At 47.6% G+C, this 25,582-nt stretch overlaps 1 protein-coding gene across 8 annotated transcripts in view; it reads left to right on the top strand.

The window, feature by feature from the left end:
• Positions 1-18,355, top strand: part of LOC144169252 (uncharacterized) — a 68,665-nt gene extending 50,310 nt beyond the window's left edge. For 3 of the 8 annotated variants that reach the window (XM_077698312.1, XM_077698313.1, XM_077698311.1), the window contains one exon: positions 16,146-18,355. In XM_077698312.1, coding sequence (XP_077554438.1) covers positions 16,146-16,457 — 312 coding nt within the window. In that variant the 3' untranslated portion in view covers positions 16,458-18,355. Of the gene's footprint in view, positions 1-1,456; positions 1,580-15,558; positions 15,949-16,145 lie in introns of those variants that run through there. The other 5 variants (XR_013322403.1, XM_077698315.1, XM_077698317.1 and 2 more) reach the window with 5 other exon arrangements.
• The last annotated feature ends 7,227 nt before the right edge of the window (positions 18,356-25,582 follow it).

Below are 25,582 nucleotides of genomic sequence, written 5' to 3'. Positions count from 1 at the left end.
GCGTGGACTTCCAGTGTATCGCCTGCGGTGCTAACAAGTGGTGCAACATGACTTTACCCCTCCAGTTTCCCCATCCTGTTACAAACTTTGCGCGTATATGTATAAGAATTTATTCACGATAGGAAAGACCTCGTACTGTTTGTTTTTGCCTGACGCCGGATTCGGCGTCCAATGGCTGTTGCGGGCTCGAAAAAAATGAAGTTTTCTGCAGTAGGATACCTGCAAAGGCCCCCCCCTTCCCAGACCTTTTACTGAGCATTTCTGGCTTCCTTGCAATAGTCATTCCACCAGGGCCTTTGAAGATTAAGTGAGGTGCAGGAGCTCTGAGGAGTGAAAACGTTAGCAGCATCAAGTATATGTGGTGTGATGAAAGTGCAGGCTTCGTCGATACCTACGCGTGTATTAATGTGTAAATAAGTCTCGACTTCTATTTAAACATTGCCCTGTCGGCACCAGCTTATTTAAACCTTTGATGTGAAGCGGAACCTTACAGGCATTTTTCTAAACATCTGAGGGTGACTGGGAAGTGGTCGCTTCCGTACGGATTCATATTCACTTCCCATTCGATGGACCGAAAAAGAACAGGGGAGCATATAGCCGGATCAATGTGGGTATGTGTGCTTTGTTGTACTGTAGTATGTTGGCTGTTTTTTGTTAAATAGGCAAGCTCTGGATGACAACAGAAATTTTTGTACCAATCGGCCCTGGGCATCAGTGCGTTCCGATCCCCAGAATGACCAATATGCCTTGAGTTCACCAAGTAGAAAAAACGGTTCCGGCAGCTCATCTATAAGGGACTAAAATTCGGAGGTGGACAAACGATATTCAGGGGAAATGTGTAGTGAGCAAATTGTTCTTAGTCTGTTGAAAATATTTGCCCGGACAGCAACCGCTTCTAGTAGGGGGCGCAGCTTAAATGATTTACAAGGGACAGTTTTTCGCATAGCTATAGCTACACCACCACAGCAGTGCGTGCAGCTATCTCTATCTCTCACCAGTACTGAGTATTGGTTCAGAAAGATATTGTGCTTAGAGTGCAAGTCCCTGTCTCGTAAACACAAGACGTTTGTTTGAGTTCTGGGTAGGATTGTCTATAAATCATCTAGGTTCTTAATTGTCCCGCTGCAGTTCCTCCGCGTAATTTTGTGTAGTACCATACATGTTTAGAGAAGATTTTGGCTGGTGAACACGAAGACAAGGGCTGGATGTATCACCTACGAGACTCTAGTCGGATTTGGGACAGTGACACGGGTGCTTCTGCCTTTTTGCCCCCTCCGAATAGCAGCGCGGTTCTTTCGCCGCCTTTAGCGCTGGCTGAGACAGTATTATGTGTTCATGTCATCATCTGAGTGCTAATACTGTAGCGAGATAGATTCCGTGCAGCTTCCACCACAGAATATGTTCGAAGTGGAGGAAGAAATCCTTCCCATCACTGTTTGTTGTGTGTTGGACGCAGAACCGGTCGTAGGACCCACCACATCTACATCCATGGCCACCTGCGGTCTGGCACCCGGAAGACCAACGGCAGAGCCGTCAGCCCTAACGTTCGTGGCCGACGCAACACTTGCGGGCGCCAGAGGTGTGTCATGTCGGCTGGTTGTGCTACCAAGCGCAGCACTGGGGGGGGGGGGGGGGAGAGGGGGGGGGGGGCGGGCGGCTGCCGTGACAAGAGGCCGCTCCGCCCCCCCTCTGTGTCGGTCGGCATACCTTTGTGAAAACATGGTGTTGCTGTCGTGCTTTTTGATAGGTAATGTTCTAGGTCACCTACATGCTTATGATTTCTTTCTGGGCTTTGAATTCACCACATGACCGGGAGTTTGCTCGAAGGGGTTCTTAAGGGTTGGCACATTTCCATACGTTAGAAGCACAGTTCTCTGAAGGGTCATGATGTCCTCCATATTAGGCGCATGTCAGTTTTCCGTGGCAGGTAGTAGCCCTGTGCCGATACCGCTGGCACTTGAAGCATCGGCGCGACTTCGGTATTTGGGTTCGGACGTTGCAATGAAGGAAGCCTGCAGTGACAGACCCCGGTAGGACACTTCAGTAAAAAATTACAATCACATGTTTTGTGTTTACTTCTTTGCCATCGCGTCTGATCGTTATTCTTCTTACCGCTGTACCGCCCTCGTCCCGCACGCCCTCGAGGAGGTCAGACTCGCTTTCATTCAGCAGGTCCATATCAAACATCAAGCTCTGCGAGCTGTTAACGCTCTGATGTGGCGTCACAGTTATTTCAAGGCAAAATACGTCGGTCTGGTGTAAGGGGCTGGAAGATTGGTTTTTAGAAGATAGTTCAACAAGCGCGTCCCCTGATGTCATCTTCTTTGCCTTGTAGTTCGCACCAACTACACTCTCAATGAACTGGGCAATTAGGAGGACCGACTTGCAGGTAACTGCAGATTCTTTGCTCTTGGATTGTATCACGGAGAAGCTGAGAGAGTTTTCCGGGGTTATAAACTTTATGTTAGGCAGAGGTTTCAATATTACATTGGTGTGGCACTTTTTGGGGCGCGATAATTGGAAAGGGAGGATTTCGAAAACACCATGCGACATAGTATAAAGCAAGAAACCGGGATACTTTCTTCTTCGACGTAGCGCGAATGGTCAAAGAGATTCCGAGCTCCATGCCTGGTATACAAGCAGGGAGCCCACCGACCGGAGCTTGACCAGGGCTCTAACGGCCACCATTCACGGCTTGAAATCCTTCACCTTTCAAATCCTCGCCACCCGCACGGGGCACCTTGAGCAATCTTGGTGACGGTGTTGGCGACACCGCGGACACCGAGCGCCCAACATAAGCTGTAACCAACTGTGATGTGTTTAAAGGTGAACGGTAGAAACCTCAAACGGTGGCCGTCGGAGCCCAGGTCAAGCTCCACTGGATGGGCTCCCTGTCTGCTTACCCAGCAGGGAGCTCCGGCACCTCTTCAGCTATCAGGGTAAGGCTTCGGAAGAAAGTACCCGTGTCCCCTGCTTCTATACATGCTGTATGGAATTTTCAAACCCCCCTGAAAATGTGATCTTTCCCTGAAAAGGGGCCGCACCGAAGTATCCTTTCCTACGTTGCAATCAATTTTGCTCGAAAAGACCGATAATTTCTCGAGCCGCACCGAAGTATCTTTTCTTCCGTTGCAATCAATCTCGCTCCCAAAGCCCGATAATTTCTCGAGCTTTCTGATCATAAAATCTCTTGATAAGACAAAGCCAATCACTTCCCAGTCCGTGTTTTATATCTCCAAGTATCTTGAAAGCCTTCTCGGCAAGTCGTACAAGGCTAATAAACTGAAAACAGGAGAACTCCTGATTGAGGTAGACAACAAACAGCAGTCCGCAAACTCCTTGCGCAAACGCGCATGGTTAATGTTGACATCAAGATCATGCCTCATCGCAGCCTTAATAGCTGGCAAGGCGTGATCTCTGATCTGGATCTTATAAGTGAAGCCGAAGCCGATCTGCTTGAGGGCCTTCATGATCAGGGCGTCACGGCAGTGAAGCGAATAGACATACGCCGAAACGAACAAATCATACCTACCAAACACATCATCTTGACGTTTGAACGCTCAACACTCCCTGAGTCGGTAAACGCAGGCTTCGTGAGATGTCCGGTCCGACCCTACGTGCCAACCCCACGCCGCTGCTACAAGTGTTAGCGGTTAGGCCATGGCACAACCTCTTGTGGTAAACTGACGTGCGAAAAATTTGCACCGAAAGATCATCCAACCGATAATTGTGATTCCGAGCACTTCACCTCCGAACTGCTAGGGACCGCACGCTGCCTATTCCAGAAGCTGTGAAAAGTTTAAACTAGAGAAACAGATTGTTGCCTTGAAAGTAAACGAGAATATCACCTACACAGAGGCGCGAAAGAGGTTCGCCTCTTTCTCCCTGGGGAGGTTCTCCGACGCGGCTCGCCAGGGGTCGGAGCGGCGTCTGGTTTCGGCGGGGACCCAGTACCGCGAGTCGGACCTGGTCCTGCCCCCCATCGGATTGCCTCCGGCGGCCCAACCCGCCACCACACTGCCTGCTCAGTCAGCAGTGGCTGTGGTGGCAGCCATGTCAGTTGGGGATGCGGCGGCATCCAGCGCTTCCTCTCCACCGGCCCAAACCACATGCGAGGGCCCGGAGGAGATTGAGACGGAGGCACCTGTGGCAGTTCCCACCCCCGCCGCACCGCCTCTGCCAGCCGGGGCGCTCCTGACGCCCTCGGTGGTCGCGGATCCAACAAAGGGCACCGGGAAGGGTGCCAAGTGCAAGCCTAGGGGGCCCAGTCCGCTGGGCACCCCGTTGCCTTCAGATGACGACATGGATGTCGAGCTGTTCCGGCATGCACCATAGCGGATGGAACGGGCTTCGGCGTCCAGGTCAGTAGAGAAAATCGGAAAACCCCTTCCGAGGATTCAAGTCCCGAAAGCCGACACATAAACACGCACATACTCCAGTAGCGCTCTACGTCAATAATAGGAAGAGAAATATCATAAAATGGAACTGCACAGGCCTTCTTAAAAATCTTGATCATGTCTATGAGTTACTGTTACTGCATTCCAATCAGCCAATTGTGAAGTGTATCCAAGAAACCTATTTAACTCCACGCACAGAATTTCCTGAATAGTTACATGGTATTTATGAGGGCGAGAGATGGTGGTGGCACATCTTCAGGCGGTGTGGCATTCATTGCCCAGAAATCGTAGGCGTGCCACACTGACCAACTTCAGACCATCCTAGAGGCTTTTGCCATTCGAACGATGATTTGCAATTGGCTTATAACACTATGTTCTCTTTACATCCCTCCTGACTTCCAGATCTCGAGCTCAGATTTCGAGGGTCTGGTAGATCAGTTACCCGAACCTTTCATTCTGATAGGCGACCTGAACACACATAACTCTCTTTCGGGCTCTGCTCGCACGGATGCCCGAGATCACCTTATTGAGAAATTCTTCACATCCTCGGCAGCTTGTCTTTTCAACCAGAAACAGCCAACATATTAAAATATAGGACACAACACTTATTCACACCTTGACTTGGCTATTGGATCTGCAGTTCTCTTTCCATGTCTTGAGTGGGGTGTGAGCACTGACCCATTAGGTAGTGACAACTTTCCCACATCACTAACATATATAGGTAAGGGGCCGAACAGTGCATCTTTCCAGAAAAGGTGTAATGAAGCAAGAGCAAACTGAAAAATTTTTACAGATTCATCTAAACAACACTACACGTCCATAACGCACCTACACGTTGAGCAGGCAACCCAACTACTCACGGCGCACATCCTCGACGCCGCCGAAAAGTTCATTTCCTACGCCTCTGGTGCCCCGCGACACCAGGTTGGCCGTGGTAGAATGAGGACTGTAGGCCAGCGCAAGAGGCCCAGAACTAAGTGTGGGGTATTCTCTCTCGTTACACCAAGTTGAGTAACCTCCTTTTGTTCAAATTTGCGTGTGCGCATGGAGGCAAAACGCCATAGTTGGCGTTCATTCATAACTTAATTAACTTCCAACACGTGTCTAGTTCATTACACTACCCAAACACTTTCATTAAACACAAACTCATGGCCGAAAAGAAGCCTTTGCATGACAATGACAGATCAGCCGCTTCTTATAACTGTGAGTTCACACTTCATGAGCTGAGGAGTGCTCTGAGCACGTGTAATCCCTCAGCTCCAGGCCCACGCAACATTATATATACAATGATACAGAACTTACACACAGACACTCTTATAACACTCCTTCAGCTTTTCAACAAGATATGGCTTTCGGGGAGCATTCCAAAGTTATGGAGGGATGCCATAGTTGTAGCATTCTTGAAAGAAGGGAAAGACCCTTCTACTCCCGCAAGCTATCGACCCATCGCCCTCACAAGCTGCTTGTGCAAGCTTCTCGAGAAGATAAAAAGAAGACTCGTGTACTTCATGGAGTACAACGGTCTTCTTGACAGCTGCCAGGCAGGCTTCATGATGGGGCGGTCTACAAGCGACCAACTTGTCGCTCTTGAATCATATATAAAGTATGCGTTCGTGCATAAACAGTTTGGCCTTACGGTGTTTTTTGACATCGAGAGAGCCTATGACACCGCTTGGCGGTACGGCATCCTTAGTGACGTGAAGTCAATCGGTGTTTTGGGCACTATGTTTAACATCCTTCGTAGTTGTATGTCAGAGAGAACCTTTCGCGTCAGAGGTGGTTCTGCACTGTCAAAGGTTCCTGTGCAAGAAAATGGCATGCCGCAAGGTGGCGTGTTGAGCGGCTCTTTTTTCATAATTAAGATTAACTCTATTGGAAAGGCACTGCCACCTACAATCTCTTATTCAATGTTTGTAAATGACATCGAAATATTCTTTAAGTCTTGTAATATGTCAATCTGCGAACGTCAAGTCCAGCTTGGCGTCAAGAAACTAGCCGGCTTGGCAGACAAGAATGGTTTTAAACTCAATCGTGCAAAAACTCTTGCGTTGTGTTTTCCAGGAATCGTGCGGTCCCTGGGGACCCAGACATAACTCTTAATGGCATGTTGCTTCCTGTGAACAAGGACCACATGTTTCTAGGTGCTGTGTTTGATCACAAACTCACATTCATTCCACACATCAAGAAACTTAAGCATAAATGTCTGAAAACAATGATTATCCATTAATTTCTCTCCCACAAATTGTATGGGGCTGACAAAGATCTCCTGCTGTGCTTGTATGCTGCTTTGGTTGGGTTTCGTTTGGACTATGGCAGTGTGGTGTATGGGTCGGCGAATAAAACAGCGTTGCGAATGCTTGACCCAGTGCCACACTTGGGACTTCGTCTTGCGTCGAGTGCTTTTCGCACTATTCCGATCCTAACTCTGTATGTCGATTGTAACAAGTGGAGCCTTTTAGAACCAACGGACGTACATGGACTTGCTTTATGTTTTTTTTTAATTTTATCGCTGAATAACAGTCCTTTTTATCCAGTCTTTAACAATACATACACACCTCTCCTGTTGGAAAATCGCCCATCCGTTCCTCTGCCCTTTTCATTTAGAGTGGGAGAGCGAGCCTCGGATCTCAGCGCTTCGTTTTTAAATGTCTACAGATCAACCTTTCCAATCATTTTACCGCCTTGGAACGTTCGCCCTGTGTCCTGCAACCTTTCTTTTATAAAACTTGACAACGCGCGGGTACCATAGGCTGCTATACTGCAGCACTTTTTGTGTCTACAGTATAAATACCCATGTGCAGAATTTTACAGGGACGCTTCTAAAACCTCCACTATAGTGTCCTGCACTGCTCATGGTCCAACTTTCAATGCAGCCAGAGCCCCGAGCGTTCACACAACAATTTTTTCAGCAGAAGCCTATGGAATTTTACTGACTGTACGACACATTCTTGAAAATCAAATTCCCAATTCCGTTATCTCTACAGATTCTTTGGGTGTTGTTCACGCACTATCATCACAAAAGCCCCCCAAAACCACATAGTTCTTTTTTTTCAACACCATTATGTCTATCTATGCGGAAAAGCATGAGCTCCTACCCTGCTGGGTCCCAGGACACTCTGGGATCGCTGGCAACAAGTTGGAAGACAAGAGGGCCTCTGCTGCTGTACTCGGGAACACTGTGGACATAACGACGATACCATATACAGACCTCAAGTCCCACATAAGACAACACTTGCGCAGAACATGGCAAAGCAAACACACTGGAATGAACAGACAGACAACAAACTACATGTAATAAAGCCACACTTGGGACAGTACACAGCTGACTCACACAAAAGATACACAGAAGTTGTCTTGGCTAGGTTACGGATAGGGCGCACCCATGCCACGCACTTCTATCTGCTCACGGGATCTTCTAGACCCCAGTGTAGCAAGTGCGGAGAGGCCCTATTCGTAGTCCACGTACTCATTCAATGCAAGGCGCTTGACAACACACGACGCAAACATATTCATGAACTCTAGAGACAAGGTATCCCGCTACACCCATCCACTTCTTGGCCGACAATCGAATGTTTTCTAACAAGCGTGTTTTTCAGTTTTACCATACGTCAAGTTTTTACAGCTCCTTTTATATCATGTATACTCAGACTAGCCCTATACACCAGCCATCTTGATGCATTCGCTTTACTTTTGTTTTTACTCGACAATTTAGTATTTTTGCACATCTGTCCTCATTAAATAACTTTGTCTCTGGCGCTCTTTGCCCTCGTTGGCCTTCCGCCAATAAACTAAAACTATCATCATCATCAAATCTTCCTCCTGGTAGGTAACAGCTTTAGGTATGGGAGCTCGGGGTACGTGGTGTCGCCACTCACCGTCACCAAGATTCCTCAAGGTTCCCCGTGCAACATAACATTTGGAGGCAAGTAATGGACTCTGGAATGCGGAGGGCAAGACCAGTGAATATCATTAGGAAAGCGTTCGTCCTGCAGTCGACCCAAAGAGGATGTTTATGATGATGGCGATGAATAGGCCCACAAATTTTCACTTCATAATGGTCTTGAAGAAATCAGAGAGACCACTCTCCTATCCATAAAAGAAAGCTGAGATATAAACCGGGACTGGCCATCGTAGACAGACAGGCTACCACTTTGAAAGAGGATCGAATGCGTGGCGTGGTAGATATGTCACTGATCCAATGACTCCGCATTATAACTCTCTTCTACCAAAACTATGTATCCAGTACTAGTCAAGTAAAGGCGAAATGGGAGCATAAAGATCATTTGGGGAACGTTCCAATGTCGTGAGACTATAGCCTACACAGACTCTGAGATGTACGTTAGCGCGAGGCACCAATTGTCGTAGTTGAGTATTCTCGCCACCTTTGTGAATGCATGACCCTTCAACATACAGGAACAATGAAGTGGAAGTAGGGGCCATCCTCTTGGCAGTCTGAATAGTGGAAGTACCAAAGAGAATCGCAACATCGTCAGAGACTCTCAAAGGCCATTGCACTGTTTTCCCAAGTCTAAATACCTAAGCTCTTCGGGGAAATACTTCCACACACAAGGGAGAAAGTTCAAATTACCTGCACACCCAGCCCAATGCACTGGAAGAAAACAACGGACTGACCAAAAGCCACACAAACTCATATACCGTGCGCCTTGTGATCACGACTACACCACTTCCTTTTCGAAAAACGTAAAGAACGAATATTCAGTCTTTGCTGAGGAATACCATCTTTCCTTTGCTACAAGGAGGTTTAAATGTCGAAGAATCACAAACTGCGTGGACGGAAAACCAAAACTGGTACCTGATAATTTATGTGAGAACAAATTAAACAGAACATATTCCACTTCGAGGCATGGGAGGCAGCTTTTACAAGCTTGTTACCTCAAGGTGTGCGCGAGCTGACTGAGCGGGAAGGGGAAGCAGCCGCAGCATTTGCTGCCGTAGACTCAGGTTCCTTTGAGCTCCCTGCCTAATCTTTACCCAATTTTTCTAAACCACAACAAATACTTGGTGGACAAAGACCCTCTCTCTCTCTCACTTGCTGTCTCGCTCTCTGTTTCTTCAAAAAAAGCAAAATTGTTCAGCCCGGCTTAGACACCACAACGTAAACATTTTGATACACTGACGCTGACGACTCCTCGCAAAAACTGACAACCACATCGCACCAGCAATTTTTCCGGGAAGATTTTAGGCCCCAGTAGCGAAGAGAGCATTTGTCTCTGTTGAGCCACGGTGACTAGAAACCCTAATTGCTAGCCTTTCTCTTTTCGGTGACCTATAGTGCTCCTGAAGCATAGGTCGAAAATGCAGCAAGTGCGTACGAAAAGGCTCAGTGGGAGTCGAAGTTTCGCTATGGCTCCTAAAATATTACGATCCAAATGTGGATGTCTCTACAACTTGTTTACGGCACTTTTTCTCTTTGCTCGCTTTGCGCCATAAGTATACAATCCTCATGTTGGGTTCTATGTTTATGGAACAAACGGGCCGTTTGTCCCATAAGCATAAACTCCTATATGGGACAAACGGGGTGTTTATTGTTTATTGTTCAAAGGTAATACAGGAAGAGCTCCCGAAGTCGGAAGAACTGTTCGGCAGACCTCCGATAAAAAGGTGCATTAGTTTGTCATTGCCTTTTCAAGTTTTTGCATTTTTTGTTCGTACTCGCTATTGCACTCCCTCCCTGTTATGACCCTCAAGCGAGGGTTAACAGTATCAATAAATAAATACGTAAATATCATACACTGATACATAAAAAAGCAGCGACAATAATACGTTACTGAATAAAGCAACCTGATTACTACCAAAAACACTTCACAGACAAATTATTTTGGGCATTTTAAAGAAGTAATGCATCCCATAATATAGTAATAAATACAGTCATCACCATTCAAAAAGCACTATTTAGACGCAACTCAAAGCTGACGAAAAATTGCGTTCAAAGTAGCATAACAAAGTAATGCCGAAGCACTCAAAAACTATGAAAACATATGACATTTGAGGACTCTTGTGATGTTATATTTCAGTTTCTATTATGAGTGTAATAAAATATTGCTTTTTTTCGACTGAACTGTGCTGTCGTCCGGGGGGGTTTTTGGATGGGTAGGAAGGCGATTCCACATTGAAATGTTCAAGAACTAAGCTGCATATTTACCATAATTTTCTTTGACGTTGGGTAGTAGACCCTTGTTATTTTCAGGCTACCGGGCATTATTGCAGTAAAGTAGAGCAGTGGCTGTCAGGTAGTCAATAAGCATTTCCTGGGATGGAGCAGGGTAGATCACGGTAGTTCGTTTTTGCTGAAAATTGTAATATAAAATGCAAAGTATCTAAGCAGTTAAAAATCGGTTTTACGCGAGTCGTGATAGGACTAAACGTAATAAGCTGCAACTCTAGGGTTTGTAAATGGTGTATGTGCGAGCATAGCGGCGTAGTTGGTATTTCATGTAGTCGCGCAATATTGCAAATGGGCGTGAATGAAGGCGTGATAATGCGAGATTATAATGTAACGCTGAAAATAATGACGTGATTTGACAAATCCCTCTATACTAAATTCAATTGTTTAGATAAAATTCTAGTGTGCAGATGAAATCTTAGGTGTTGGTCTAGTAGGACGCCTAGGAGCATCATATCTGATCAGGGATGAATGACATGGTTTTGCAACAATAATGGCAATATCAGTTTGATGGTGCGGAGATGCCTGTGAAACAGCAGGAAATGGTTCTTTGTAAGGTTAATGTAAAATTTGTTTTCTGCGCACCGGAAGGATAGGTTTGTTAAACCTTGACTTTATTGGACACAACTTCGTTTGCCGATTTATTATAAGCATAAATGGTAAAATCAACGGCGTGTTACATGTTGTAGCTTGAGCAAGCCCTTCTCTCGAGTAGTTTATGCACAGGGTGATCAAAGTTAAGTCAACAGGTTTTTTAGGCGTGGAGTACCTGAGGACCGCATAATGCCCTTCCGCGTCCGTGCACATAGCATTTACAATTTCAAAAACTCACGCAGACACCGGCAGGATTCGAGCCTGCATCTGGCAGACCAGACAGAGCTAGTGTCAGTCGTCTTACCCATTCGGCTACGATCGCGAGTTGGTACCTGAGAGTGAAATGGCTTACTCCCTCGCCTGTGACGCTGCGGAGTACCTAAGGCCCTGCCAATGTTCGTGCGCGCCCATCCGTGCACACACCACTATCAAGCGAAAAGGAAGTGAAATTTCATTTGAGCCGTGAGTTGCAGTTTCATTTAATGAATAATCAAAATGCAACTCACGTTTCAAAATGAATGGCGGTCGGGGAAAATGGGATGTCACTCGGGGCGCAACTTGGACGTCATTTCGAGTGCCCGTACTCCACACCCTCGCCATCATCCACGGAGTGGAGGTGCTGCCATTTTTAAAATTAGACGCTTAGATGTCCCCCTTAGAAGGGGGACACAGAATGAGGTGGCAACTATTGATGTCGGGGACCTAATTCATAAAAATTGAATATTTAACTTTTTAGCGGCTGCAGTAAGCAGGCATGTTTGTATTGAAGAGTTAGACGCAATGGTGTTTCTATCCATTTTTGCTCGGCAGAATTCTTCTAGCGCATTTGTACTCCGAGTAACCCAACTCCGAAGTTTAATACCCGTTCGCATGATTACGCATTCCAGAAAGCGGAAACCGCCGCAACGCTCCTTCATATTTGACGTGCCTGCTGTGCTGACTGTTTATATTGACAACGGGGTGGAGGCCTGGCACAATTGATATAATAAATAAAAAATGGACAAAAGTGATAACTGGAATTCTCTCAGTCTTGGCTGGCGTTATCGCAATCTCCAGTAGGCGGAACCGATATCAAAACACAGAACAAAAGGTAAGAGCTTTCCGCAGGTCATCACTTCCTAGCATCCGTAATCATGCGAATGGCAATTATAGGTCGCACTTGGATATCTCGGAGTACGGATGCATTAGAAGAATTCTGGCAAATAAAACTGCGTAGAGACATGATTGCGTCTAACTTTTCAATACAAACATGTCTGCTTACTACAGCCGGTAAAAAGGGTATTATCATTATTTAGTTGATTAAGCTACCGAAATCAATACTTTTCATCCAATTGTGTGTCCTCCTGTGCGCATAAGCTTACTTAAAGGGACACTGAAGTGATATGTAAACATTGCCGGATTACTAGCGCAAATTGTAGCCCGGAGTCCCCAGGCCATGTTTCGACCACTCTGGGCGCGTTTACGTGATTTTATTTAGTAGAAAAATTAATTCGAAAATGCTGTCCTCCTCTCTTTACGCTCGCCCATTTTCTGTGGCGTTTTCGTGTGACGTCAGGAGGTGCCGAGCTCGCAATTGGCTGCGCTACTGCACGGCTCCCCGGCCTTCAGACAGAGTCAGTCGGCCCAGCGTTTCGTCCGCCGTCCGCCGACGGGTCGTCGCAATTCGTTCGCTCAGTTGAAACGAAGCCAGGACACGTTTGTGAATGGAAGAATGAGCCTTTATTTACTTGGTTAGTTTGTACACTGTATCTAGCTCCAAGTCAAGGTCGCTTCACACAAGCGCTGCACAAAACGTTCGCTGACTGGTACGCCAGTAGGAAAATATAAGGCCTCTTGAAGGCGGGAGAAGAGTCAGCGAAGTCAATATAGGTACTAAGGAAATAAAATCAACTGATATTTTTACCGTACAGCGTAAAACTAGGGTGCGGGAAGCACTTTTTTGCGCTGGGCGAACAAGCACAGCGGTCAGCAGCACGACTACGCATCTGCGAACGCTTTTCCGTCTACGAAATGCAATTGCTAGACGTGAGCTATTGTGAAAACTCGGAACTACGCTTACTGCACGAGCGCAATACAACAAATAGTCACCTAAGCTGCTTGAAATGCCAAAACTAAATAAAAGTGTAAACGTGTTGAACAATATATACTTTATATTACCAAGGTCGGCTGTGACGGTCTTGTGGCCTAGTGGTCTGGGCCGTTAGGTATGTTGTCGCAAGTCACAGTTCGAGTCCCCGCGGGTACGTGCTTTTTTTTTTTTGTAAGTTAACTTTTTCGTTTTCTGCCGATGTTTTCTACATTGAGTTCATTTTTTTTTTTTGGCCGCAACGTTCATGGCTCCACGAACTAGTTCACAGAACGCGCGCAGGCTGGCACTGGCGCGCTAGCGAGTTCTCGTTGGCGTGCTGTTGCATAAGCACCGACTGCTTGCGGGCAGTGGGCACAGGCCAGAATGAACAGACCCTTGGCCTGGTGCGAACACGCTTTTGACGGTACAGGCATGAGTGAGGCAAGCTCCAAATATGGGGAAAAAGCGCATGACATTTGGGCGTCTGCGGGTACGCGGAGGGCGTCCATGCACTGCGTAGGCCTCGGATAGTGAATGCTACGATTCCAAGCCGTCCTGGGAGGCTTATCTTTATGCATTTTCACAGCTGACAACATGGCAGAAGCGCGGTACGATGATTACTGAGTTTATGAGAATGCCCATCCAACAACGCCACCAGTTGTGTTTTACAGAACCGAAACCGAAACCGAAACTTGTTCGGTTGCTCACCTTGGGCCTCGTCCAATCACGGTGCCCGCTCCTCCTTACGTCACAACTTTAGTTGATGCGGCCTCCGCAAACCGCGCATGGTAGTTTTTCTTCTTTCGCGCTTTGTAAAATAATTACCGATTTGTCAACCGGATAAACGATGAAAAGTGTGCTAATTTGAGCCAGTCTACGCAGTCCAAGCAAAAACGGGAGCTTGACAAATTCACTTCAGTGTCCCTTTAAGGGGTGGTCTTCACGTAATGTAAATTCCTTATTTCTAAAGACTTAATTTGTATCACTCTGTAGATTAAAATAACATTATTCCCACAATGGAACCCTCTGAGACACCTTTACTGATACTTAGCGGTTCTGCAAGTGAACCTTCCTTTTTGGCGACCGAAGATCGGTTAGTTAGGTAGCTGCGCAGTAATATTAAGGCGGAACCTCGGATTCCCGCGTGTGCAAGTTGGCAAAGTTTATTATGACTAATGGCATCGAAAGCTTATTTGAAAGCAATGAAAACTAACGCAACATTGTCCGCTGCATCAATTCTGCGTTTTATAATGTCAGTAAGAGATATTAGAGCTAGCTCATTATCCTGGGCGCAAGCAGCATTGACGCAGTGTTGGAATTTAAATTTATTGAGAAGCTTTAACAAGCGAGTTACAATTATTGTTTCGATTATCTTGCTGAAAGAGGTAGCACATAAATTTGACGATAACTCAAAATTATTTAGGATTTACTTCTTTGAAGTCGAGTAACCCTATCAAGCTTTACCCCTCGCAAAATGTGTCATTTTTAAATTAACCGTATGTGATGTAAGAAAAAGTGGGTGCTGTTTTATGTGCTACAAGGTTGATTTTCAGTGGGTGTATTTAGTCATGTCCGGGCGGCGTCCTTTTTGGACTTAGAATACTAAAGATAACTTCGTGCGCGTAAGCGGCAAAAAGAAATTTTGCGAGGCGAAAGGGGTCAGTATATGCTGCGCCTGAAGTTAGTAAGGACCTAACGCTAGTGCGAATAAATGATCCGTTCAATCCATTAGCTATGTCCGGTGAGTGATCCAGCGTACCGGCCGGTGTGGTAATTTCTGATGCGGAGTGCTGTGATTTAGGCTATCATACAAAGTTTTGAACGGCTCCGATATGTTCATAGTACCGCTTTGACATTTTGGAATTTCATTCTCGAAATGGGCCTTCGTCGCCTCTTTTAAAAGCTTGCTAAGCAAGCCAGAATAATTAGTGTAACAAGTCCTTAGAGTTGGTTTGAATGGTTGACGCTGTAATTTGTTATGCAGATTTGGGTCTTTTGTTTATTCTAAGCAAAATGGCTAGGGTTATCTACACATTTTTTGGTGCAGAGTACCAGCGTGTGTTATGAGTTGTGAAAATCACTAGTTCGAAGGAACTTGGTATTGGAGAAGTTAACTGTTTGGTTTTTATTATATTGCCATCACGCAGTTTATACGAGTTGTAGGTCAGCGCCTGTGTTGGTCCTTTTCATCGTCATTTCGTCCTGTTGTTAGCGCAGGTTTTGTAATCATGAACCAGCTATCCTAGCTTCATGGTTTAGTTCAAAATTAGGCGGTGGATTTTATAAACTCATAGGTGAAAATATTTCTCACGCAGGGAATACATCTGCTGACTACGCACGACCTATCCATTGCGTCTGTTTTAAGAATGGTCGGACCAACATCCATGGTTCCAAGGAAAAGAAGGAGGATGTAACGACCACACTACGGCTGGCAGAGTAAATAAAACGATAAAAAGAAGCAATAAATAAAAAAAGGAATAGTTGCACTTCGGGCACATCATGTGAAAATGCACTGTTGGAATTTATCAAGAAATTTACATAAAATTATAAAAAAATATAAATATATACCCGGGGACCTTCCTAACCAGCAGGCTGCAACGATCTAGTGGCTGTGTTTATTCGAAAGTACTGTGGCTTTTCCAATAAGCCGAAATGTTTCTTTTCCCTAATCCCTCACGGATTCGCAGTGCGAATTTCACTGTACCCCATTCCGCGAAGGTTATTTCCTCATAAAGAAAAGTGGGGGATGTTTTTGTTTCCTGCACTCATTTCCTTGCTAAATGTGAAAAGAAGTATTTGTGGAAGCGAATGATGGTTTAGCTCACATTTTGGGGACTTCAGGCACAAAAAACATTGCTTATCTCAATGACGTCTTGGTACCATTTTCTTCCTTTCGTTTCAGGTAATGGATTGGACCGTGACTACCACAATTTCCGGGTCATTTGCCATCAGCCTTACAAATTCGACACATCATGACTATATACTGGTGTTTTCTGCCGCTGCCCTTGAAAGCGTTGACTATAATCTGCTGGTCCGCGCAAACGATATAATTGAGCGTGTGTCTCGGGGCACCATGAAATCAGTCACAGCAAGTGCAAGTTATATTCACGTTCAAGAAACATTTTCCAAGAAGAGGAACAAAAGATCAACCAGCTCAACACGTGATATTCCAGTAGATCTGGTGCATTCATCTCCCACTAACCATAGCTCATAAAATATAAGGAATCAATCTGCACATATTTCAGAATTCTATATCTGACAGTCACACGACGTATCACCTAGTTTTAGGCACCAAACTTACAGAATTTATGAGAATGTCTTCAAACACGTAAGTAGAGCCAGAGTCCTTCAATGCTTTTCTGGTCACGAAACTCCGGCCGAAGTTTCATTCAGGGACAAAAGCTGCCGCTAGGATCGCCCCTGTTAACGTGAAGGCTTCGCCGGCGGTCGACGACGCTTGCTGGCCGGCTGTTTCTCCGTCGGCACGCGCCTACTTTCATCTGCTCTTCATTTCCACCAGTAAAAATGCGAGCGAAGTTTTTGAGTCAGTCAGTTGTTGTTTTTGAGTCAGTTGTCCCGTAGCTCAGCTGTGAAACTGAGGCAAGACCACGGGTGTTACTGAGGCGCATACGTTGCGGTGTTCGTTCGTTCCGGCAAGCACCGCTACGTTCTCGCTTCGAAAAGGCGGACATCTGGCATTTTCAATTTTTGACTAGCCTTTGCAGCCGCCTGCATGATTTGAGTGAACTAGCGCCAGAATTAAATCTGTATTCAGCCCTGGGTGCGACAATGTGCGCTGAGCAAATAGGTGTGCAAACGTACAGCACGTTGGGTTAGCGCTGTGTTTGCGCTATTTTATAGCGTGCTAATAATGTAAAACAATAATCGAGATTCGGAAAGTTAGCGTGGACAGCAGGGAAAAAAACGCTCACGAAATGGAAGCAGAATAATGGGCGCGCGGAGGGGCCAGGGTAGGAGTAAATGCTACAGTTTTGAGCTATTTTCTCGGCTGTTCTAATAGGCATAGGGTGTCAACAGATAAAAACTCGCCCGCTCAGTGCCTGTCACACCCCTCCCACCCAAACGGCAAGTTAAAAAACATTGATTGATTGATTATGTAGTTTAACGTGCCGACGCTACAGAGGCAATAGGGCGCGCGCCGTAGTGTAGCTCTCCGGATTAATTTTAACCACTCAGGTATCTTTAACTTGCGCCGAAATCTCGAACACACAAGCGTTTTCTCTTTTCCCCTCCATCAGAAAAGCGGCTGGGAACCCGCGTCCTTGGCTTATCAGCACAATGCCTTAGCCCCTGGGCAAGCGCGGCGGCCAAGTAAAAAAAAATATATATATGCAGACAAAGATAGCCATGCTCCGCTTTCCTAATTGAAAATATCTGGTTGGATAACCAAAATAACAGTAGCTGCAGCCCGATCTTTGTGCGGCGACGAAACGCGACGACGTTTAGCAGACGGATTTTATCGTTGTGAGCGCGATCGTGGCTTGGGCTTCGTAAGATACGCCGGCAGGTTTTCAAATATCCGGGGTGACGCGGAGCTTGAGCTTCTCGCGCTGCAGAAGCACAGGTTGTCCACTTATTTTGAACTCATCGGCTCGAATAATGTCCGTGGTTTCGAAATATTTCCCGAACACACGAACGGCCTTCGACTCGAAGCTGAAAGCGTCCGTCTCCTGTCGTGAAATGGCTCGCTTCCACCTGTCGCGTTGTTCGCGGTCACTTGGGAGGCAGAACAACGAAGCCTTTTTCGTTGTACCCGATAGCCAGAGCGGCAACCTGGTACACTTCACGCCAGAGGCATGGTAGTTCACATAATTTGCCCTTCGTGATGAGTTTAGAAAGCTATATCACACAACAAACACCAGCAAGCTCGCGCTCCAACGCACTGCAAATACGGCGGCCGTCGTCCAAGCCGCCTTCACCAGACTCGTAGCGCCACCGCGCGGGAGCGTTGGTCCCCATATGAAGCTCTCCCATAGCGTTACGGAGAAGTTTCGTGACCAGAAAAGCATTGAAGGACTCTGGTAGAGCTTAGGGCCCTTGCCCATTTCACTATTCAAGAATTTTCTTCGTGGCATGCAAAGAGCAGGTTTCGCTTCAAAGAGATGCTTAGGGTATAGTCAGAAATACTTCAAATCTTCGACATGGTAAAAAGCCGACTAGACGGGGACACAAGAAAAGACAGTAACAAGGGACTTGGCGCTCGTGGCGAGTCACTGTTTTTTCTTGTGTGCCCGTCTAGTGCGCTTTTTACCATGTCAAAGTCTTATCAGCAACTAGCCCAAATTTCTTCGTTGAATACTTCCAATCCTGTTTTCTTATTTCCTAGCGCAGATGTTTTCTTGCTAGCACTTCTTTGTGCATCATTTGCGGAGTAATTAGGAAGTCGCAAAGTTTTACTTCTATCCAACGTATTTTAATGTAGTTCAACTATTCCCACATCTAAAGTCACTTCTGCCTACTTTTATGCACAACCACCACGCAGAAGACTTTGTTACAGAGTTTGTGTTCCTTAAGCTACATACCCCAAAAAAATGTCGTGTGTCTGTCTGTCTGCCTGTCTGTCGGCCTGCTTGCCTTTCTGCCTCTACTTCGAATAAATTATCGAGTGAAAACTGACTTAAAAACCGTAGCTCCAATCTTACGACTACCCATTATCCTTGCGAAACAAAACCTTGGTCACATTTCACCTACATTTTATTTCTCTTACTGCGAATGGCAGTGTTTTTCAAGCCAAGCACAAACTATAGGCCTCAAAACATGGTGCGCAAACACCTAGGAAGCAGAAAAAACATGGCCGCGGCTTGGCTCAGCTAACTGCGAATATGCAAAGCAAAAGCTGGGCTTAGTCAGGTCGAGTCTTGGTTTCGCCTGGATAACCTTTGATTTAGCGGTGTTGCCGACCAAGGATCAAAACCACTCAACCCGTACAACGCCCATAAAAGGAGGCCCAGCGAACACGGCAAAGGCGGTGTCGCTCCGCTTGTCCATGCGCGAGACGATCACGTAGCCCTAGACGAACCAGCGACTCATGCATGCGAGGCTGCAGGAGTGGTCGGCTGCCAATCAGCTGATCCGCAGCAACCACAGCGCGGCCGACGCTCGTTCTGAGCAGAACGACTGAAAACGGGGCCCTGTGTGCAGTGAGGAAAGTGTCCTCGGCGAATCACGCGATGCGCTTCGAGGGGTGTCTCGCCAGAGGTCTGTCTTCGGTCAAAAGGTGAACTTGCGCATCGGCGGCGCAACCCATAACGAAAGTAGTAAAGCTTTGCTTAAAAGGTAATTGAATTGAGGCAGCCTACATTGCGCTTATTATGAAACAAGTGATAGGGGAACGGATAAGTTTGAGCGGTGAGAAGAACGAAGGCTTGGGCGCAACACGGTGGGTGTGGCTTCAGGCCGTTTACTTTAAACGCGCTTTGCAGGTTCGAAAGTGAATACGAGACCTCTCTACGTCAATTACCAATTTTTGAAACGGTACGACGGTATAAATTTACAATGACGTTTCAGAAAGAGCTTATTGCGGTACTCCCAAAGTAATGGTTTATATTAGGAGTTTTTTGTAGCGTTCTTCGACGTATTAACTGGTTAACGCTGATATAAAAGCTGTTTCGATGAAATATATACTACCGCTCATGTGCGAAGTCGTCCCCAACTCAGAAACCTCGTGTGCGTAACTTTAATATATTCTAATAGAATAAATATAACTGGCATCACCCTAGTGCGTGAAAGCAGAAATACGGCTTACAGAACCAAGCTTGGAGAACCTTATGTGCTATCAGGAATGTCTCTGCTGTTATAGGTGTGATTGTATAAAGATTTTAATCGGTCGTAGCAAGTAAATGTAATACTCATAAATCAATAAATTTCAACTAAAATGGGTGTACGAAAAGTCTGTATTCTGCCTATAGGCAATAGAATATTCCAAAGTACGAAACATAAATATTTTGCTGTCCTACACATATTGTGGTGACAGTGCAGCAGCCAGGAATGTCAGCTGCTGAAGGAGGCAAGAAAGCGGACGTGGAGCTGGTTTGCAGTTTCAAGACAGGACTGTTTATTTTCAAAAGATGCATACGCTGAGAGCGTCCCCCGACCAAAGAAAGAAGGGGAACCACCGCGTCCTCGAAAAAAAGAGAGGAAAAAGGCTCCCAAACGAGAAGACGGAAAGGGCGCCAGGACTAATTCCAGGAGTCGGCCGCCCCCGACGGCGACCGTCACCAATACGCGTCTGCCAACAAAGGCGCACTCTCTCACGGCCGACCGGAGAGAAAGGAAAGGCCCCGTCTCGCGCGAGCCGCTTGCGCTGGGGGGTCGAGCGGCTTCCGCTACCGATGCGCCCCCCCCCCCCTTGTTGCGGAGCTTTTAAAGAAAGGCAGCAGTTAAAGGCTGAATGACGATAGGTTAGAATCCACTGGCTGGTTATCACTGAAAACGTACGGGACAGGCTGCATGAATAGAAACCTCAATATGAGCAGGCATGGCTCGGTCGACGGCGACGACTTCTCATTTTCCCCGCACGTCGATTGTGATGGTGTTGTTATTACGTCCCAAAACCTTTGAAAGGGCCGTCGTACGGCGGTGTGAGGGGCGGCTTCGTTGAGTCGTGCCGCGCGAACACATGTGCCGCTGAGTCCATGTCAGGAAAAGGGAAAACCTTTCTGTTGCGGGCGAAGAAGGTGCTTTTGGCCTGAGTTGCGCAAGCCATGCGCGCAGCTTCTCGATGTGGTCGGAGGCTGCTGGGGCGGAAGGTGTCTGGTCGGAGAAGAACTCTTCCGGGAGGCGCACTGTTGAGCAGTACATCACTTCGGCTGCGCTGAAGCCGAGGTCTTCCTTCAACGTTGAGCGTAGGCCAAGAAGAACGTGCAGGAGCTCTTCCAAACCCAGTTTTGCTATGGAGTTTCACTGTAAGTGCAGCTTTGAGTTGCCTGTGCAAGACTTCAGCCATTCCGTTGCTGGCGGGGTGGTAGGCGGTAGTATGCTGCAGCCTCGTTCCTTGGAGGGTCGGAAGCGCTGAAAGAAGGTTGCTCTGGAATTGCCGTTCTAGGTCAGTTGTTATGCGGGTGGGGCAGCCAAAGCGGGACACCCATGTCTGAATAAAGGCCTGCGCTACGGCTAAGCTGATATGTCCGCAATTGGTATAGCTTCGGGCCATCGGCTGTATCTGTCGATGCATGTGAGCAGGTACGTGAAACCTTGGTAGGGCGGTAGCGGTCCCACCAGGTCCAGGTTAACGGGGTCAAACGGCGACTCAGGAGTCAAGGCTCAGTGGCTAAGGCGTTGCGCTGCTAAGCACGAGGTCGCGGGTTCGATTCCCGGCCGCGGCGGCCGCTTTTCTGATGGAGGCGAAAAGCAAAAACGCCCGTGTGTACGAGATTTCGGCGCACGTTAAAGATCCCCAGGTGGTCAAAATTAATCCGGAGCCCTCCACTACGGCGCGCCTCATCGCCTGCGTTGCGTCGGCGCGTTAAACCTCACAATCAATCAATCAATTAGGAGTCCAAAATTTCTGTAGTGCCGCCCGAGTGTTGCGAGTCACCTTCACTTGCTGACACATTTCACATAACCGAGCCCAACGTCGCACGTCCGCGTTGACTCCGGGCCAAACGAATCGTTGTGTTATCAGCCGAAGGGTGGCGCGGACGCCTGGGTGGCTGATGGAGTGGAAAGTGTTGAATACCACTCGGCGAACATTCAGGGGGAAGAAGGGTCGTGAGGTTGCCTTGGAGGTATCGCACGTTATCGTGCCCTGGACGTAGGAAAATGAAACCTCTGAAAGCACGAGTGAAGATCCCCCAAAATTTCAGTCTTGTCAACTCAGGGTCATCTCGCTGAGCCGCCGCCGTCGCATCGAAGTCTGAACTTTTGTGCCGGAAGCGTTGACGCGAGACAAGTCGTCGGCTGCATCGTTTTCTACCCCGGGAACGTGGCGGATGTCTGTAGAAAATTCATAAATGAATGAGAGCTGACGAGGTTTCTGTACTGAGTAGAAGGAACCGTTGTTGTTGAATACGTAGGTGGGGGGCTTGTGGTCCGTCAATGTGTAGAACTCACGACCTTCGAAGAAGTAGCGGAAATGCTCAATGGAAAATAGATTGCGAGCATGTCTCTTCCAAACGTGCTGTACCCTACTTCTGCAAGCTTCACGGGTTTGGAAAGAAGTCCAGTGGGTTTCACTGTGCACCCTCCTGTTGCTGCAGCACTGCTCCGACCGATGTGGAGGAGGCGTCCACCATGAGGCATGTAGGAGCGTCAGGTAGTGGATGAATGAGGGGAGTAGACGCGGCTAGCTGGTATTTAGCCTTCTGGAAAGCGTTCTGGTGTTCGTCAGACCAACAAAATTTTGTGGCTTTTGGTCGTCTAGGCGCCGCAGGACGGTCAATGGCTGGAGTACTCGAGCACAAGACGGAATGAACCGCCGGTGGAAGTTTAAGAGCCCGAGGAACTCTCTCAGCTTACTGAAAGATGTCGGAGCAGGAAACTTGTTGACGGATTCCACCCTCGATTTCAAAGGCATAATGCCTTCAGCAGTGATGTGGTGGCCGAGGAAGTTGAGAGCCTCTACACCAAACACGCACTTTTGAGGTTTCAATACCAGACACTGCTCATCCAGACGCTGAAAGAACCGGCGGAGGTGCTGTTTGTCCTCGGTAGGGGTTCTGCTGGCCACCAAAATGTCATCCAGGTAGAGAAAGACGAAGCGAGAGGCTGGGTGACCTCATTCATGAACCTTTGAAATGTCTGTCTGCATTTTTCTAGGTGGAGGGCATACGGGCAAACTCAAACAGGCCGAATGAAGTTGTTACTGCTGTGTTTGGTATTTCCTCCATTTCGACGGGAATTTGGGTGGTATGCCGCTAGGAGGTCGATCTCGCTGTTTAATTTTGTACCTTCCAGCCATGCAATAAAATCATGATTGTGTGGCAGAGGGTACGGGTCCGGCATTTTCGATTCGTTCAAGGCTCTGAAGTCACCGTACGGGGCGCCAATCGTCCCCGTCATCTTTAGGCACTATGTGCAGCGGCGATGAATGGTTGATAGACGAAGGGTGAATAATTCCCAGATGCAAAATATGCTTAAACTCACTGCGTGCAGCTTGAAGCCTGTTGCTGTACAGCCGTCGTTGCCGGGCAGTGACTGGCGGCCCGGTGGTGACGATGTGGTGAGTCACGTTATGCTTCACCGGCTGTTCCGTGTTGCGGGGCTTAGTGAGAGAAGGGAATTCGGCCAGGATGTGGTGGTAGGCAGATACTAGCTCGAAGGCGCATATGCCAGATGAGCAGATGTTTGACTCCAAACCACGCACTTTGAGGGATGTGTTGTTATTTTTGAGGCAACAGTCACGTACGCTCACATCCAGGTTGAAGTGGCTGAGAAAGTCTGCTTCGAGTACGGCGAAATTAACCTCCGCTACCACGAAGCCCCAGCAAAACAAGCGCCTGAGCCCGACCTCTATTGTCAGCGAGCGGAAGCCGTACGTAGCGATGACAGTGTTGTTCACCACCTGCAGCGACGCTATGTTCTTGCTACGTCGGCGATCCTCGGGGGTTGCCAGGAAAATAGAGATTTCTGCTCCCGTGTAGACTAGCACGCGCGAGTTCCGTACGCGGTCGACAACGAAGAGGCGGCTAGGTGGTGGGCCGATATCGTAAGCCGCCGTTAATGACTGGCCGGAGCGTTTCCCGGAAACGTACACGGTTGAGGGCAGCGGCTATCACCCCTGCCGATACCACGGTGGCACCAGAAAACTCCGTCCTGTCTATCTCGTGACTGGCTTCTCGGGGAAGAGCTTGGCTGTTTTGAAGGGGATCGGTTGCGTCGTTACTCACCCTGTTGGGGATCGCCAGACAGAAAAGCTGCTGCATGGTCTCCGTATTTTGTTGCACTTTCTCCTCAAGGCGCAACAGTCGATCTGGTTGTTTGTGTGTTCTTTGTTGAATTTTGTTGAATTATTTGATCTACTGCCAATATTTCATGTACCATTGACTATGCGCTTACTCACAGGAGGTCCCCTTTCAGCTCTTGGCCCTGGGACCTCCTTCTGTATTGTCACTTATGTATACAGAATCAACGAACAAATAAACTCTTTTTCTGATTCTGATTTTTCTGATTCTGATTCTTGCAGCAGCTATGGGCTCGAAGTTTGGAGCAGAGTATTCTGTGTTGCGATCGGCAAGTTGCACTAGTCGATAAAGGGACGTCTCATTTGAACCTGCGAGAACCACGCGCACCGACTGGGGCAGCCGTTGCAGAAAAAGTTTACGAAGAAGTGGGACCTGGCCGTCCTGACTCGCGTGCACACCAAGTAGTTGCCGCATCCGGTGAAACAGTTGGGAAGGTAGTTGGTGGCCCAGCTCTTCCCGACATACGAGCTGCTGAAGTCTGCTTTCTTCAGGCGCCTCGAGGCGGTCCAGCACCGTCTTCTTGAGGGCGTCGTATTCCCCTTGTGTGTGTGTGTGTGGGGGGGGGGGGGGGGGGGGGGAAACCAAAATGTCGTCGATAGCGTCGGCGATTTCTGGGGGTAGCGCTGCGACGACGTGAAGGTACTTCGTCGACTGCGAGGTGATGTGCCGAAGCTGAAAACAGGCTTCAGCTTGGCTGAAATAAACTCTTTGATTTTTAGGCCAAAATTTGGTAGCTTCATTTCTGTGGCGAAGACTGTAGGCGTGGAGGCAGCAGTGTTGTCGTTGGAGCTCAACGCGGCGTGTTCGTTAGAGCGTTTTCGGTTCAATTTTGTAGCAGCCTGGAATGTCGACTGCTGAACAAGGCGAGAAAGCAGACGTGGAGGTGGTTTTTACTTTCAAAACAAGACTGTTTATTTTCATAAGATGCGTACGCTGAGAGCGTCCCCCGATCAGGAAAAGAAGTAGAACCCACGCGTCCTTCAAAAGAGAGAGGAAAAAGGCCCCCCAAGTAAGCAGACGGCAAGGTCGACAGGACTAATGGCAGGATTCGGCCGGACAACACGTTATGCCTCCCCCGACGGTGGTTGTCGCCAGTACACGTCTTCTAACAATAGCTCACTGTCGTCGAAGCCGGCGGCCGACCGGAGAGAAAGGAAAGCCCCCTTTTTGCGGGAGCCGCTTGCGCTTGGGTGTCGAGCGGCTTCCGCTACATCTGAAAGGCAGTTTTAAACACGATGGAATTTCTTGGGCTGTTTGAATGCGGAAATATGTGGTCGATCTGGTGCCGTTCGGCCTGCCTGTCTATCCCTGGGTTTAGTCACGCGGCCAAAATATAAAATAAAATTTGAACATGGCGTTTTTTTAGGAGAAAGATTTCCAGACAGTAAATCTGGTGGCAACGCTGAGACACGGGAAC

This window comes from Haemaphysalis longicornis, unplaced genomic scaffold (assembly GCF_048455015.1).
Source record: "Haemaphysalis longicornis isolate Haplotype H1 unplaced genomic scaffold, Haemaphysalis longicornis Haplotype H1 scaffold_2, whole genome shotgun sequence".
Lineage (NCBI taxonomy): Eukaryota > Metazoa > Arthropoda > Arachnida > Ixodida > Ixodidae > Haemaphysalis > Haemaphysalis longicornis.
This window is presented reverse-complemented; position numbering and strand designations above follow the sequence as displayed.